The following is a 15,475-nucleotide window of genomic DNA, read 5'->3' on the forward strand; positions in this document are numbered from 1 at the left end:
ATGGACTGGAATGGGTGAATTTAACTCAGATGACCATTATATCTACTATTGTGGGTAAAAATCCCTTAGAAGAAATGGAGTAGTTACCATAGTCAACAAAAGAGTCCAAAACGCAGTACTTGGATGCAATCTCAAAAACGACAGGGTGAAATCTGTTTGTTTCCAAGGCAAACCATTCAATATCATGGTAATCCAAGTTTGTGCCCCTACCAGTAATGCTGAAGAAGCTGAAGTTGAACGGTTCTATGAAGACCTACAAGACCTTCTAGAACCAATACCCCGAAAAGATGTCCTTTTCATTATAGGGGACTAGAGTGCAAAAGTAGGAAGTCAAGAAACACCTGGAGTAACAAATTTAGAGTTTTGCCAAGAGAACACACTGGTCATAGCAAATACCCTCTTCCAACAACACAAGAGAAGACTCTACACATGGACATCACCAGATAGTCAACACTGAAATCAGATTAATTATATTCTTTGCAGCCAAAGAAGGGAAGCTTTATACAGTCAGCAAAAACAAGCCTGGGAGCTGACTGTAGCTCAGATCATGAACTCCTTACTGCTAAATTCAGACTTAAATTGAAGAAAGTACGGAAAACCACTAGACCATAATGGTTTGACCTAAATCAAATCCCTTACAATTATACAGTGGAAGTGAGAAATAGATTTAAGGGGCTAGGTCTGATGGACAGAGTGCCTGATGAACTATGGGTGGAGGTTCGTGACGTTGCTGGAGACAGGGATCAAGACCATCCCCATGCAAAAGAAATGCAAAAAAGCAAAATGGCTGTCTGAGGAGGCCTTACAAATAGCTGTGAAAGGAAGAGAAGCAAAAAGCAAAGGAGAAAAGGAAAGATATAAGCATCTGAATGCAGAGTTCCAAAGAATAGCAAGAAGAGATAAGAAAGCCTTCCTCAGCAATCAGTGCAAATAAATAGAGGAAAAGAACAGGATGGGAAAGACTAGAGATCCCTTCAAGAAAAATAAGAGTTACCAAGGGAACTTTTCATGCAAAGATGGGCTCGATAAAGAATAGAAATGGTCTGGACCTAACAGAAGCAGAAGATATTAAGAAGAGGTGGCAAGAATACACAGAAGAACTGTACAAAAAAGATCTTCATGACCCAGATAACCACGATGGTGTGATCACTCACCTAGAGCCAGACATCCTGGAATGTCAAGTCAAGTGGTGCTTGCTTATTAAGCATCACTAAGAACAAAGCTAGTGGAGGTGATGGAATTTTAGTTGAGCTATTTCAGATCCTGGAAGATGATGCTGTGAAAGTGTTCCACTCAATATGCCAGCAAATTTGGAACACTCAGCAGTAGCCACAGGACTGGAAAAGGTCAGTTTTCATTCCAGTGCCAAAGAATGCACAGACTACTGCACAACTGCACTCATGTCACATGCTAGTAAAGTAATGCTCAAAATTCTCCAAGCCAGGCTTCAAAAACACAGGAATGTGAAATTCCAGATGTTCAAGCTGGTTGTAGAAAAGGCAGAGGAACCAGAGATCATTACCGACATCCATTGGACCATCAAAAAAGCAAGAGAGTTCCAGAAAAACATCTATTTCTGGTTTAGTCACTATGCCAAAGCCTTTGATTGTGTGGATCACAATAAACTGTGGAAAATTCTGAAAGAGATGGGAATACCAGAGCACCTGACCTGCCTCTTGAGAAACCTGTATGCAGGTCAGGAAGCAACAGTTAGGACTGGACATGGAACAGCAGACCTGTTCCAAATAGGAAAAGGAGTACGTCAAGGCTGTATATTGTCACCCTGCTTATTTAACTTCTATGCAGAGTACATCATGAGAAACGCTGGGCTGGAGGAAGCACAAGCTGGAATCAAGATCGCCGGGAGAAATATCAATAACCTCAGGTATGAAGATGACACCACCCTTATGGCAGAAAATGAAGAGGAACTAAAAAGCCTCTTTTTTAGGTCATAATGGTGTGAAAGAGGAGAGTGAGAAGAGGAAGTGAAAGAGGAGAGTGAGAAAGTTGTCTTAAAGCTCAGTATTCAGAAATCTTAAGATCATGGCATCTGGTCCCATCACTTCATGGGAAATAGATGGGGAAAGAGTTGAAACAATGACAGGCTTTATTTTCTGGGGCTCCAAAATCACTGCAGATGGTGACTCCAGCCATGAAATTAAAAGATGCTTACTCCTTGGAAAAAAAGTTATGACCAACCTACACAGCATATTAAAAGCAGAGACATTACTTTGCCAACAATGGTCCATCTAGTCAAAGCTATGACTTTTCCAATGGTCATGAATGGATGTGAGAGTTGGTCTATAAAGAAAGCTGAGCGCTGAAGAATTGATGCTTTTGAACTGTGGTGTTGGAGAAGACTCTTGAGAGTCCCTTGGACAGCAAGGAGATCCAGCCAGTCCATCCTAAAGGAAATCAGTCCTGAATATTCATTGCAAGGACTGATGCTGAAGCGGAAACTCCAATACTTTGGCCACCTGATGGAAAGACCTGACTCATTTGAAGAGACCCTGATGCTGGGAAAGATTGAAGACAGGAGGAGAAGGGGACAGCAGAGGATGAGATGGTTGTATGGCATCACCGACTCAATGGACATGAGTTCGAGTAAATTCTGGGAGTAGGTGATGGACAAGGGGTCCTGGTGTGCTCCAGTCCATGGGGCACAACCAGTCAGACACGGCTGAGCGATTGAACTGAACTGAACCTTAGCTTTTGTTTTTTTACTGTAGCATTGCATTATAATCTGAAGTTAAAGGAGTGTGATACCTCCAGGTTAGCTCTTTTTTCTCAAGATTACTTTGACTATTTGGGGCCTTTTGTGATTCTGTACCAGCAAATTTTAGGATTTTTTTAAATTTATTTATTTTAACTGGAGGTTAATTACTTACACTATTGTATTGGTTTTGCCATACATCAACATGAATCCGCCAGAGGTATACACGTGTTCCCCATCCTGAACCGCCCTTCCTCCTCCCTCCCCGTACCATCCCTCTGGGTCGTCTCAGTGCACCATCCCCAAGCATCCAGTATCATGCATCAAACCTGGACTGGCGATTCGTCTCATATATGATATTACACATATTTCAATGCCATTCTCCCAAATCATCCCACGCTCTCCCTCTCCCGTAGAGTCCAAAAGACTGTTCTATACATCTCTGTCTCTTTTGCTGTCTCGCATACAGGGTTATCGTTACCATCTTTCTAAATTCCATATATATGCATTATTATACTGTATTAGTGTTTTTCTTTCTGGCTTACTTCACTCTGTATAATCGGCTCCAGTTTCATCCACCTCATTAGAACTGATTCAAATATATTCTTTTTAATGGCTGAGTAATACTCCATTGTGCATATGTACCACAGCTTTCTTATCCATTCATCTGCTGGTGGACATCTAGGTTGCTTCTATGTCCTGGATTTTTTGTTCTAGTTTTGTGAAAATTGTCAAGCGTGTTTTGATAAGGATTGATTTAGGTTTATGGACCTTTAAAAAATGTTAATCTTTCCAGTCTATGAATATGGAATGCCTTTCCATTTATTTGTATCATCTTCAGTTTCCTTTATCAATGTCTTATAGTTTTTATAGTGTAGGTTTTTTCTTTCTTGGTGTTTATTTCTAGGTATTTCATTCTTTTTGATGCAGTGGTCACTGGGATTGTTTTTTTTTACTCTTCTGCCATTTAATATGAATTAGCTGTGGGTTTGTTGTAAATGGACTTTGTTATGTTGAGATATGTTCCCTCAATGCCAACTTTGTTGAGGGTTTTTCTCATGAATGGAAGTTGAATTTTGTCAGGTGGTCTATGTGTACCTGTTGAGATGATTGTATGATTTTTATTTTTTGTTCTGTTAACGTGGTTCATCCCATTGGTTGGTTTGTAATATTGAACCGTCTTTACATCCCCGGAATGAATCCCACTTGACCATGATTTATGGTCCTTTTTGTATATTGTTGAATTTGATTTGCTAATATTTAGTTTAGGATTTTTGCATCTATATTCATCAAGGATACTGAAATAATTTTCTTTGTCATCGTGTCTTTGTCTGGCTTTGATATCTGTCGTGGTGGACTTTAGCATGCACTTGGGAGTGTGACCTCCTCCTCAGTTTTTCCAAATAATTTGAGAAGGCTAGGTATTAACTCTTGTAGATATGTTTGGTAGACTTCACCTGGGAAGCTGTCTGGTTCTGGACTTTTCTTTGTTGGGAGGTTTTTAATTACTGATTCAGTTTTAATTCTAGTATCAGTCTATTCAAATTATCTGTTTCTTCCTGATTCCGTTTTGCAAGATTGTATGTCTCCAGGAATTTATCCATCTCTTCCAGGGTGCTGAATTTGTTGGCATATAACTCTTCATAGTATTCTCTTATGATTGTTTCTGTTTCTGTTACATTGATTGTAATTTCTCCTCTTTCACATATTGTTTTGTTATTTGGGTCCTCTGTCTTTTCTTAACGAGCCTATGTAAAGGCTTAATAATTTTCTCTTTAAAAAGAACTCCTTACTTCATTGTCTTTTCCTTTCTGGGTCGAGGGGTTCTCTAGATTTTTTTTTTTTTTTTGTCTCTGATCTTTACTGTTTCCATCCTTCCGCTGACTTTCAGTTTTGTTTGTTCTTTTTCTAACTCTTTTACATGATAGTTTAGCTTGTTTATTTGAGATTTTTCTTGTTTTCTGAGGTGTATAGTCTCTGTTTTCATTTTTCCCATTTTTCTTCCTGTATTTGATCTCTGGTTTTATACTGTTGAGATCAGAAAAGGTGCTTGATATAATTTCTGTCCTTTTAAGTTCGTTGGGACTTGCCTGATGACCTATTCTGGAGAGCATTCCATGTGAACTTGAATATGTATCTTGCTGATTTTAGATGGACTATTTAGTAACTGTCAAGTACAGTTGGTCTAGTTTGTTATGTAATGCCCTTGTTTCCCAGCTGGTTTTCTGTTCGGATCATGTACCCAGTGATGGTAAGTGGAGTGTTAAAATCCTACTGTTACTGTATTCTTGTCAAGTTCTCCCTTTTATGTCCATTGTCAGTAGATCTATTTTAAATACTTTTTTTTTAATGCCGAGAAGAATAGAGGAGGAATTCCACGTACAGTTGGCATAGTTCTTCCCTTCAGAGTTAATAGGGTAGTATGTATTTCCTTAGTCTTTTTCTATAAATATATGTTTTTTAAGTGGTGATGAAAGTATATGTAACATTTATGGTAAAAGCTTTTTCCCACAGAAAATAAAATTATAAAAATGATTTTAATTAATGTATCCTAGCCTTCTGTTGAATGGATTTACCATAATTTACTTAATTGGAGCCTAAACTGAGAAACATTTGTTCATAGTTTCTTGGAAATTGAAAATTTAAAAGCAGTTGAGCTACTTGTGTGTTTGAGTATTAAGAATAATTTTCTTTCCTATATTTTAGATTCAGGTAGACATGTATTCCCCTCTTAAATTGAAAGTTAAAATAATACTCTATTTGACTAGTTTATAATAAGAGATATTGAAAAGATTTTTTTAAGACTTAAAACTCATTGTGACTTTATTTCGAAGTGTAATTCATTTATTGCATTATAGGTATTTCTAGTGATTTTTCTTTTTTGAGAAGTTTGTAAGTTCTGTTATTTCTTGAGTTATGAACACTTAGTTTATGAATTTTCATGCATTGAAATAACTTTCTTTGGATATGCTCTAGAAATGAAATGAAGCCGTTTAAAGTTATTTCTAAAATTAGGTTTTACGGTCCATACAAGGAATTGAAAATGAAATTTTGGAAAAGGGATCCAATTTATATTTGGAAAATAGAAAAACAATGATGTTTTTATTTATCTCACTTGTATCTGGAGGATGATGAGCAAGCAAGATCCAAGCTTTATTACCCCCTGGGTTTCCCTCTCACTTGAATATACAAGTAGGGTGGTGACATCAGAGATTATCACTCACTCATCCTCGTCCCTGTTGATAATCTTCAGGTGGCTTATTGTGAATAAAAAACAGAAGAAAACTGGCAGCTTCCCTTCTTTTGTTTTCTCCACTTCTCTTCCTGTGGTTCTGTAGTAGGTGGCGCTAATAACTTTCCAATACTGAGAGATTAGATGTTTATCTGGAAATGTTACAAAATTTAAAACTGCAAAAATTGGAATTTGATTCAGTTTTTAACATGCATACATAGTTCCACAAGTTAGAAAGACCAGACAGTATCGTACTTACGACTTATACTCAACATAGTAAATAAAAAGTATAATATTAACAATTAAAAGAATCATTTATGTGTAGCGTAATTCTAATACTAGTGATGTATATTTAGAATATACTGTTTAAAGTCATAGATTTTCGGTACTCACATACTTTCAGTGTTACTGTTTCTTCTAATTTTTAAAATCTTCCCTAGAGCTTTCTAACATTGTAAATTATAAGAATCATTTTGAAGTTTTAAGCTCATTTTTAATAGGAAAACCTTGAGAGAACATTAGTATGCATAAAAAGAATTGATTTCCTCTTAGTCTTGAATTTCCTGTGGGCAAAACACCCTAAATTAAAATTAGGATCTTGACAGTGGGGAATAAACCTTTTTAACAATATTAAATAATAAAAATATATTTGTCATTTTTGTAAAAGTATGAAATACTTATAAGTATACTTATAAGTATGTATAAATACTTTGGCCACCTGATGCGAAGAACCGACTCACTGGAAAAGACCCTGATGCTGGGAAAGATTGAAGGCGGGAGGAGAAAGGGATGACTGAGGATGAGATGGCTGGATGGCATCACCGAAGGTGATTGACATGAGTTTGAGCAAACTCTGGGAGCTGGTGATGGACAGGGAAGCCCGGCGTGCTGCAGTCCATGGGGTCGCAAAGAGTCAGACACAACTGAGCAACTGAACTGAACTAATGAAAATTTTGGTTTAGAATGAACTAATTTTTACCTAACATTTTTTAAGTGAGGTAAAATATCCCTTCATTATGGAAACTGTATCACACAGGCACACTAGCAGTGAATATGGATTGGTTGTTCTGTGCGTTCCATATAAATTTTAGAAATCTCATCTAATGTTATTTAGATTCCTTAATTTAGTTGTCATAAAAGACTAACATAAATTTATCCTGTGTCCTTGGCATATATTTCTGTGTCTTTTCTGTTTGTTTCTTTTTAATGCATGTGTATTGGTTTACTTAAGTAATTTTAGTTTCCAGCAGTATTCAGAAATGAATTATAAGTACATAATGGTAAAATATTATTTGAAAGTTTTCTCACAACTTAGATTTGGACAGTCATTTACAACCTATCTGGTGGTTAAATTTCTAACTCTTTCAACTGTCCTAAAGTTCTGAACCAATAAGTATGAAATGGCTCCTGGGAAAAACACACACATGCGCGCACACACCCAGGGGAAAGTACGCAGATTTATGAAATGCCTTCTTTATTAGTCACTGTGCTAACTACTTTACTTTCAGTTTTATTTTTCAAAGTAACTTGTGTTCATTATATTATCAAGGAAGCAAATGCCCAGAAATTAACATAAAGATTAGGATTCTTTTTTTTTTTTTTTTTAAGAATCTCTTGTTTGGGGCTTTATAGTTTCACAGCAACATTAAAATGAAGGCACTTTGGTTTCCCACACCCCCTAACCGTACGCGTGCATGGCCCCCTCCATTGTCAGTATCACTCACCAGAATGGCCCGCTTGCTACGCTGGTGAACCTACGTTAACACGACAGAATCGCTCAAAATCCAGTGTGCCTTTGGAACCACTCGTAGTGTTTACCATTCTGTAGATTTGGACACATGTATTAATAACGTACAATGTACAAATCATATATTATTATTAATAATATACATGTATTATTTATGTTAATAATATAGTGATATTCCATCATTAGAATATCATACAGCATACTTTCAATACCTTAAAAATTCACTCTCCTCCCTCTATTCAGCCTTCCCTTGCCCCCAGCCCTGGTGATCACTCATCTTTTTAAAACTGTGGATAGTTTTATCTTTTTCCAGAATGTCATGTAGTTGGAATCTTGTGGTCTGTAGCCTTTTCAGATTTGGCTTCTCTTTATTACTAATGTGCAGTTAAGGTTCCTCATGTGTTTTCTTGATTTGATAGCTCATTTTTTTATAGTGCTGAATTCTGTACCATTGTCTGCATGTACCACAGTTGATGTATTCATTTCCTTACTTAAGGGCATCTTATTTGCTCCCGAGTTTTGGTAGTTACGAATAGAGCTGCCGGAGACACCCAAGTGGGCTCCCCTGGTTGCTCCACAGTAACGGATCCGCCTGCAAGTGCAGGAGAAACGGGTTCCATTCCTGGGTCAGGAAAATCCCCTGGAGAAGGAAATAGCAACCCACTGTAGTATTGTTGCTTGGAAAATCACATGGACAGAGGAGCCTGGCAGGCTACAGTCCATGGGGTTGCAAAGAGTTGGACACGATTGAGCAATTAAACAACTAGAGAAAATAGCCATTTGCAGGTTTTTGTTTGGCTGTAGGTTTTCAACACCTTTGAGTAGGTATCATGATTACTGCATTATGTGCCCCCTGGTGGATGAGATTGGGCCAGGGACTTGTGCCCACTTCCTGGTAAGAGGGACTGGTGCCTGAGCCCTCGTGAATAGAGCTGAGTCTTGTCCCTCTGGTTATCAAGGCCCTGCCAAGAGATGTGTGTAGAGGCAGCTGTGGGCTCAGGATGACTTTAGGCCACCTGTCAGCTGTTGGGTAGGCTGTGCTCCTACCATGTTGATTTTTTTACCTGAGGCATCCCACCACTGGCGCCTACAGGTGAGACAAGGTTCCAGTGCCAAAATGGTGACCTCCAGGAGAGCTCTCCCCAGTGAGCATACCCTGGGGCCTCTGGCACTGCGTCCTTGTCCCTAAGTGAGCATCAGCTGACCCCCGCTTCCTCAGGAGACCTTTGAAGACCTGTAGGTAGGTCCGGCCCAGGGTCCTATGGAGTCACTACTTCACCCTAGATCCTGGTACGCATGAGTCCTTGCATGCGTCCTTCCCGCAGCGGGGTGCCTGACATGGGGTTCAGAACTTTCTCTTCTGTAGGAGAACCTCATGATATAATTATTTTGCAGTTTGCAAGTTCTGATTTGATTATATTACAAATTTGCCCCTCCTACCATCTCACTGTGGCTTTTTCTTTGTCTTTGGAACTACAGTATCTTTTTTAGTAGGTTCCAGATGAAGTGAACTCAAGTCTTTTCTATTCCACCAGCTTGTTTTCATCTCATAATTATTACTTCTTAAAATAATACTTGTTTACAAATTTCTAACCTTTTGTAAATAGTACGTTATATTTATCTCTTTTTTTAATTGAATATACAATTGATTTAAGTTTAGGCAGCCTCAGTTTGAGGCATAAGTAATTCTTTTTCTCAGTTGCATCAACTTTAAGACTTATTTCTTCACGCCACACTAAAATGCTTCCAACTTAACATTTTTACCTATGTTCAGGAAATAAAGACAATATGGTATTCAAAAATCATGAAAGCAAGCACTGCTAAATAACCAATATGCCAAAGTTGCTAAAATTGAGCTCTTCACTGACATTATCTTAACATTAGAGCCCAAAATATTCATTTTGAGCACTACCTATTTTCAGTGGTTGTAAAGTCAAATGTATGAAAGCTGAATACCATCTAAGAAAAATTGTAGCTACTTGAAAATTTTACTCGTGGGCAGTTTAGAACTTAAATTCTCTGATCATTGCAGGTCATTATGTTTCAATAGGAAATAGACTAATTCTAGGAGTGGTGCTGCATGCAGTGGTCGGATCCCGCGTTTGAACAGCTTTCTACCCGTGGGCCTCATGCTAGCTGTTTTCACTGTTCATCTGCCAGTTTGGCAGAAAGCGGCGCCCAGTTGCTGCCCTTTGCAGCTGTTTTCACTTCTTTACTAACTGCAGCATCCTTTTCCATACAGTGAAAGCTGTATAGATATAAATGGTGTCCAGCAGCAGCCAGAATTTGCTGGATTATCTCTTTCCTTGGTTGCTCAGAAACCTCAGGCAGCCGAACTGCCGCAGCGAGTTTTCTAGAACTGTCAGCATAATACTTTCATGTTTGTCTGGACATTTTATTTCTGGAATACATCTTACAAGAAAGTTGCTGTCTTGGTTAAGGGGTTTTTCTCAGCTCAGATAATTTTGATAGTGTTTTCTAATACCCACAAGTTTTGCCGTAGACTACAGATGTTCATGAACTTCTTGCAGGAAGCTACCAAGATTAAAGCCACACTTGACTTCAACTTAATATGCAATCAGGCAAGCTAATTCCCAAATCACTTAACTATATTGCCTTTGTAGCAACATTTTGGAGTAAGACCTCCTCCGTTCAGTTCAGTTCATTTCAGTCACTCATTCGTGTCCGACTCTTTGTGACCCCATGAACTGCAGCACACCAGGCCTCCCTGTCCATCACCAACTCCCGGAGTCCACCCAAACCCATGTCCATCTAGTTGATGATGCCATCCAACCGTCTCATCCTCTGTCATCTCCCTTTCCTCTTGCCCTCAGTCTTTCCCAGCATCAGTGTCTTTTCCAAAAGACCTCCTGCTCCCTGCCTTATATATGTTTATGTGTGTGTTTTCCATGTACCTCCAGTGTGAGATTCTGTTTCCTGCTCTGGCTTTGAACTAAATTTTGTATGCCTTTCACTTAGTATTTATAAGTGCAGTTATATTGGAGAGAGACCTTTGTTAATATTGGCAGTGACCTAGAAAATTAATGAAAGAGGAGTTAACTTTGATTCAGAAGACTGTTGAAAAAAATACATAGTTTTTATCTTGTCAAAGGTCAGACCCCTAATAAATGATGAAGTTTAGACTACCAGGTACATATCAGTTCTGATATAAAACTTAGAGTAGGTGACATTTTTCTTAAGGTTTCACTGTCTTTTGAAAAGAATTTGAGTATTGAGTTCTTTAAAGGCAGCAACTCTTAACCAATGGCTTGCACATAGGAGAAGGAGATAAAATTTAGTGAGTACCTGCTATGCACTGTATTACATACTTAACCTAGGTAGTCTTGACAGTTCTGCAGGGTAGGTGGCCTTATCCCTTTTTTACATAAGAAAAAATTAAGGTACAGAGAGGTTAAATGATTTGTGTTATTTGTGCTAAGAAGTAGATGTGGGATTCCAAACCAGCTATTTTCTTTCCACCACATCAGGGGTTGGCTGGCAACCTACAGCTCATGGACCACATCTCGGATCTTACTTTTGTAAATGAAATTTATAGGACACAACCACAGCTCTTCTACGATTAGATACTGCCTGTGGCTTTCAAGCTGTAACAGCCGAGTTGAGTACTTATGACAGAGATCATATGACTCAGAAGCCATATGACTGACAAGTAGATATTTTACTATCTGGTCTTTTATGGGAAAAGTTTGCTGATGCCTGCACTAAACCTTACGTTGTTTAGAGGTACTGTGAACTGACTGTACATTCTGTAGTATAAATTTCAGACTTACTGAAGCATTAGACTGGGACAAGAGCAATAAGAAAAAGATGAAGGCAAGCAACAACCCATGAATGTTCAAAAGCCTTCCTATTTGGAAAGATAGGCTGGTATGATTTAAATATAGTCCTTTCTGCTTCTGTGATTCAATGCATGTCTCCCAGTTTCCTTAATAAACTGCCTCAAAAACTCAAGTGCACTTAAATTAATGAACTACTCCCAGAAATCCTTTATAGAAGATGAAGTTCTTCAAAAATAAATATCTATCTCCTAATATGTTACCTTTTACTACAAAAGTAAACTGTTTTTAAAGTCATTATGGGCTGAAGGTTGGCCTCAACAAAATAATTGGCTCCTCCTCTTAATTTAACTGATACTAAAGATAACCTTTAGAAATATGATGTCAAACTGGAAGAGTCTATTGAGGAATCTTACACTCCCTTGTAAGTTTACTTATTGTAGCAGCTGGTTCTATGCCCCTCTGCTCTCCTAACATATGACCCTTGAGCTTAACCCTCTTACTATAATTTTTAAAATTTGAGCCATAGTATAGTTCATTGTAAACAAAAATCTCTGAGTGCAAACATTAATTAATACAATTGGAGGTATAGTTTAAATGTCACATATACTATTGAAGTGTTACCTTCTATCCACAAAAAAATAAAGAATCAGAAAAACATATTTCTTTCTTATTAAAAACAAAAATTATAGAAAGTGAAGTCACTCAGTCATGTCTGACTCTTTGCGACTCCGTGGACTGTAGCCCACCAGGCTCCTCCGTCCATGGGATTCTCCAGGCAACAATACTGGAGCGGGTTGCCATTTCCTTCTCCTGGGGCTCTTCCCAACCCAGGGATCGAACCTGGGTCTCCCACATTGGAGGCAAACTTTTTAACCTCTGAGCCACCAAATGAAGAAAAAAGAAATTATAGAGCCCTTCACAATTAAAAGATAATCAGGAAATTAGGGAAAGACATATTTCTTACTCTTTGAGTGATTTTTACTTTCACTTTCATCCATTCTTTACCGGTTAAAGGATACATTTCTTAGTCTGGCCACAACCTATTTTCAGTTTGAAGGTACTCACCAATTGAATAAACCTTTTGTTTCATACCTTCCTTTGCATGGGCTGTTTCCTTTATGACTGATTTTAATAATGGCTGAAGACTAGATTCAGAAATGTTTATTGGAATGGAACAAAACTAGCATTTATTAAGCATACTAGCCAAGGTCTGTGGTAGGTACTTAAAGAAGTAGCTCTCATAATCTTGACTATTGTCCTTAAGAAATGGTTGTTTCTTTTTACTGTATAGATGTAACCTGAGGCTTTAGGAGGGTAGGTACAATTACATAGCTAATGTAGGTAAATGTGAGATTTCATACTCCAGATTAAGTGATTGTTTTCTTGTCTTTCCCCTACCCACCTCACATTGCTTCAGTAGTAAATACCTGTGATCTTTATTATAACCTTTCCAAATACAGTTCCAAATAAACAGTTCATGTTTTCAGCCTTGTTTTGAGTTATTTACAGTAGAAGAAAACAAATGTAATGGTATTATGGTAGAATAATCACGATTTCATTATTCTGAGTGTAATTAGTTGTAGTTAGTTTTACTCATTTGCTGTGAGTTGTATAGCCCTCTATATTTACATTTGAAAAATCTTTTCTTTGAGGTCCTTCTAAGTACTGAACAATTTCATTTTACTTTATTGTAATTTAACATATTCTAGACTTCTTATATGAGCAAAATTTCCTATATTTTTCATTATCCTAGAAATTGGCTGAATCAGATTTATATGTAATTTATACAAGAATTTAAGTGTATTCAACCATAAATTTTAGTCAAACTCATTTCCTGCCTCTGTGAAGGAGAAAATTGAAAAGACCATGTATATATGTAACTTTATAGTATAAAGTACAGCCTGTGAAACCATCACTTTCTGTATGGGAAAATATTACAGTTTAAGAAGTTAGTTTGGGCAATATTAAACATTAAATTTTTTTTTTGGCTATTAAGATAAATTTGGTAAAACATAATTCTTTCCCTTATATGTGCTTCCTAGATTTTATTAGTATTCCTAATTGTGGTATTTTTTTCCTTAGGATACTAATTCATAATTATTGGTTTTACAATCTAATGTTTTTTCCTCCATTAGAATGTGAAACATGTTGCAGAAGCATTTAAGAAGTGGCTGAAGGGTGAAGGAAAAAAGTGCCATTGCCCATCAGAAAAAAGCAAAACAAAACATGGGAAGTTCAACCACCAAATTTCGTAAAGCACTCATCAATGGTGATGAAAACCTGGCCTGCCAAATATATGAAAGCAACCCTCAGCTAAAAGAATCCCTTGATCCAAATACATCTTATGGGGAGCCCTACCAGCACAATACTCCATTACACTATGCTGCTAGACATGGAATGAATAGAATATTAGGGTAAGTATTACTGGAAACCAATTGGTAACAGTTTAGAGAAAGGGAAAAAAACACTCTGGTCTTTGAGAATACATGCATACATATGTGCATGTTGTGGTATTACAGTGAACTAAACTTTGTAAAACTGAATATGCCTAAATTATTAAGTATGGATTTTTTATTATGTGTTTCATTTGTGAGGTTAGTTCACATATTCTTTTTACTGTAAATACATTTTGATCCTCAGTATGTTTCATAGTATGAATTCTTTATAACAGTGTAGTGTTTTAATTTACAGTGTTTCAGTTCTAGAAAAGTACTTGTCATCTATCAAAAAATTGCAGGAAATGGTGTCCAAGGCAATTTAAGTTGAAAAACTGATGTGTTTGCCTTACCTATTCTTGATCAGATTTGAGTTTCCTTCTTTTAAAAGGTTTAGTTACTTGAAAAGACTTTTCTAAAAAGTAAAACATTTTCTTGAAACTGAAAATATCAATACTAAGAAACTTGAAAAAAAAATCTCTTTAGGAAGAAAGCCTTAGTGATAGCAGTGTGTGAATTCTTCTTAATTACATGGGAATTAAATTTGATATTTGCTAACTTATAAGATGAAAGAAGCAAAAGATAGAAAAGTAGTTCCAAAATAAATGTAGTGTTTTTAGTAGTAGATTGTGCAGCTGTGGAAGTCTGGTGGTAGAACAGAAAGAAGCACTTTCTTTATGCGGTGTAATATAATTCTTAAATCGGCATTCTGAGTACTTTAGAACTTGACAAAAAGCTTTTCCATCCTTTCTCTGTTTCTTTTTATACAGATTTGTTGTTCAGATTAAGCTGCTCTTTCTGGTGTCCCTGAACCATGCCAGGGGTGTTCTGTCTGCCACATTCATGACGCTGTTTCCCGGGAGCATCGCTTCTCTCGGCCTTCTCTTTTTTACCTAAATTTTAGCCTTCCTTCGATGTCCTGGGCTTCCCGGGTGGCTCAGTGGTAAAGAACCTGCCTGCTAATGTAGGAGATGGGGTTAGGTCCCTGGGTCAGGAAGATCTCTTGGAGAAGGAAATGGCAACCCACTCCAGTATTCTTGCCTGGAGAATTCCATGGACAAAGAAGTTTGGCAGGCTAAAGTGACTTAACAGCAAGGCCCTAGGCATTCTTTTTCTGTCTTATCCTGTCACAACCTGTAAGGAACTTCAATCCACAAGGAACTTCAGTCCACAAGGAATGTCAGTCTTCTTTTGAACTTCTATGATTCTTTTTTGTTTGTATTACTTGTGTGGTATACACTATCCCATTGGTTTTGTAATTTTGTAAACCTACTCTTTGCCTGCCTAAATTACAGCTTTTTAAAAGGACTTTCTTTGTACTTCTAGCATCTAGCATAGTATCTTACACAAAGTAAATAGAACCTTTCTAAAAATCATTGCACAGATAATTATCTTTACGATCAGGATTTGTGAATGAGAAAAATTCCATGAATAACTTAGTTTATTCAGGCCTATGATTATCAAGTAGGTATTTTTGTAACCTCTTAAAAATAAAATAGGTATTTCTTGATTTAAAAAGAGACATTTCTATTACCTCTCCATTTTTCA

At 37.2% G+C, this 15,475-nt stretch overlaps 1 protein-coding gene across 5 annotated transcripts in view; it reads left to right on the forward strand.

The window, feature by feature from the left end:
* Nucleotides 1–15,475, forward strand: part of ANKIB1 (ankyrin repeat and IBR domain containing 1) — a 155,719-nt gene that overhangs the window by 47,009 nt on the left and 93,235 nt on the right. For 2 of the 5 annotated variants that reach the window (XM_004007711.6, XM_015095182.4), the window contains exon 2: nt 13,628–13,906. The exons of 2 other annotated variants lie outside the window; for them this stretch is intronic. In XM_004007711.6, coding sequence (XP_004007760.1) covers nt 13,719–13,906 — 188 coding nt within the window. In that variant the 5' untranslated portion in view covers nt 13,628–13,718. Of the gene's footprint in view, nt 1–13,627; nt 13,907–15,475 lie in introns of those variants that run through there. One more of the 5 variants, XM_042249132.2, reaches the window with a different exon arrangement.

This window comes from Ovis aries, chromosome 4, assembly GCF_016772045.2.
Source record: "Ovis aries strain OAR_USU_Benz2616 breed Rambouillet chromosome 4, ARS-UI_Ramb_v3.0, whole genome shotgun sequence".
NCBI lineage: Eukaryota > Metazoa > Chordata > Mammalia > Artiodactyla > Bovidae > Ovis > Ovis aries.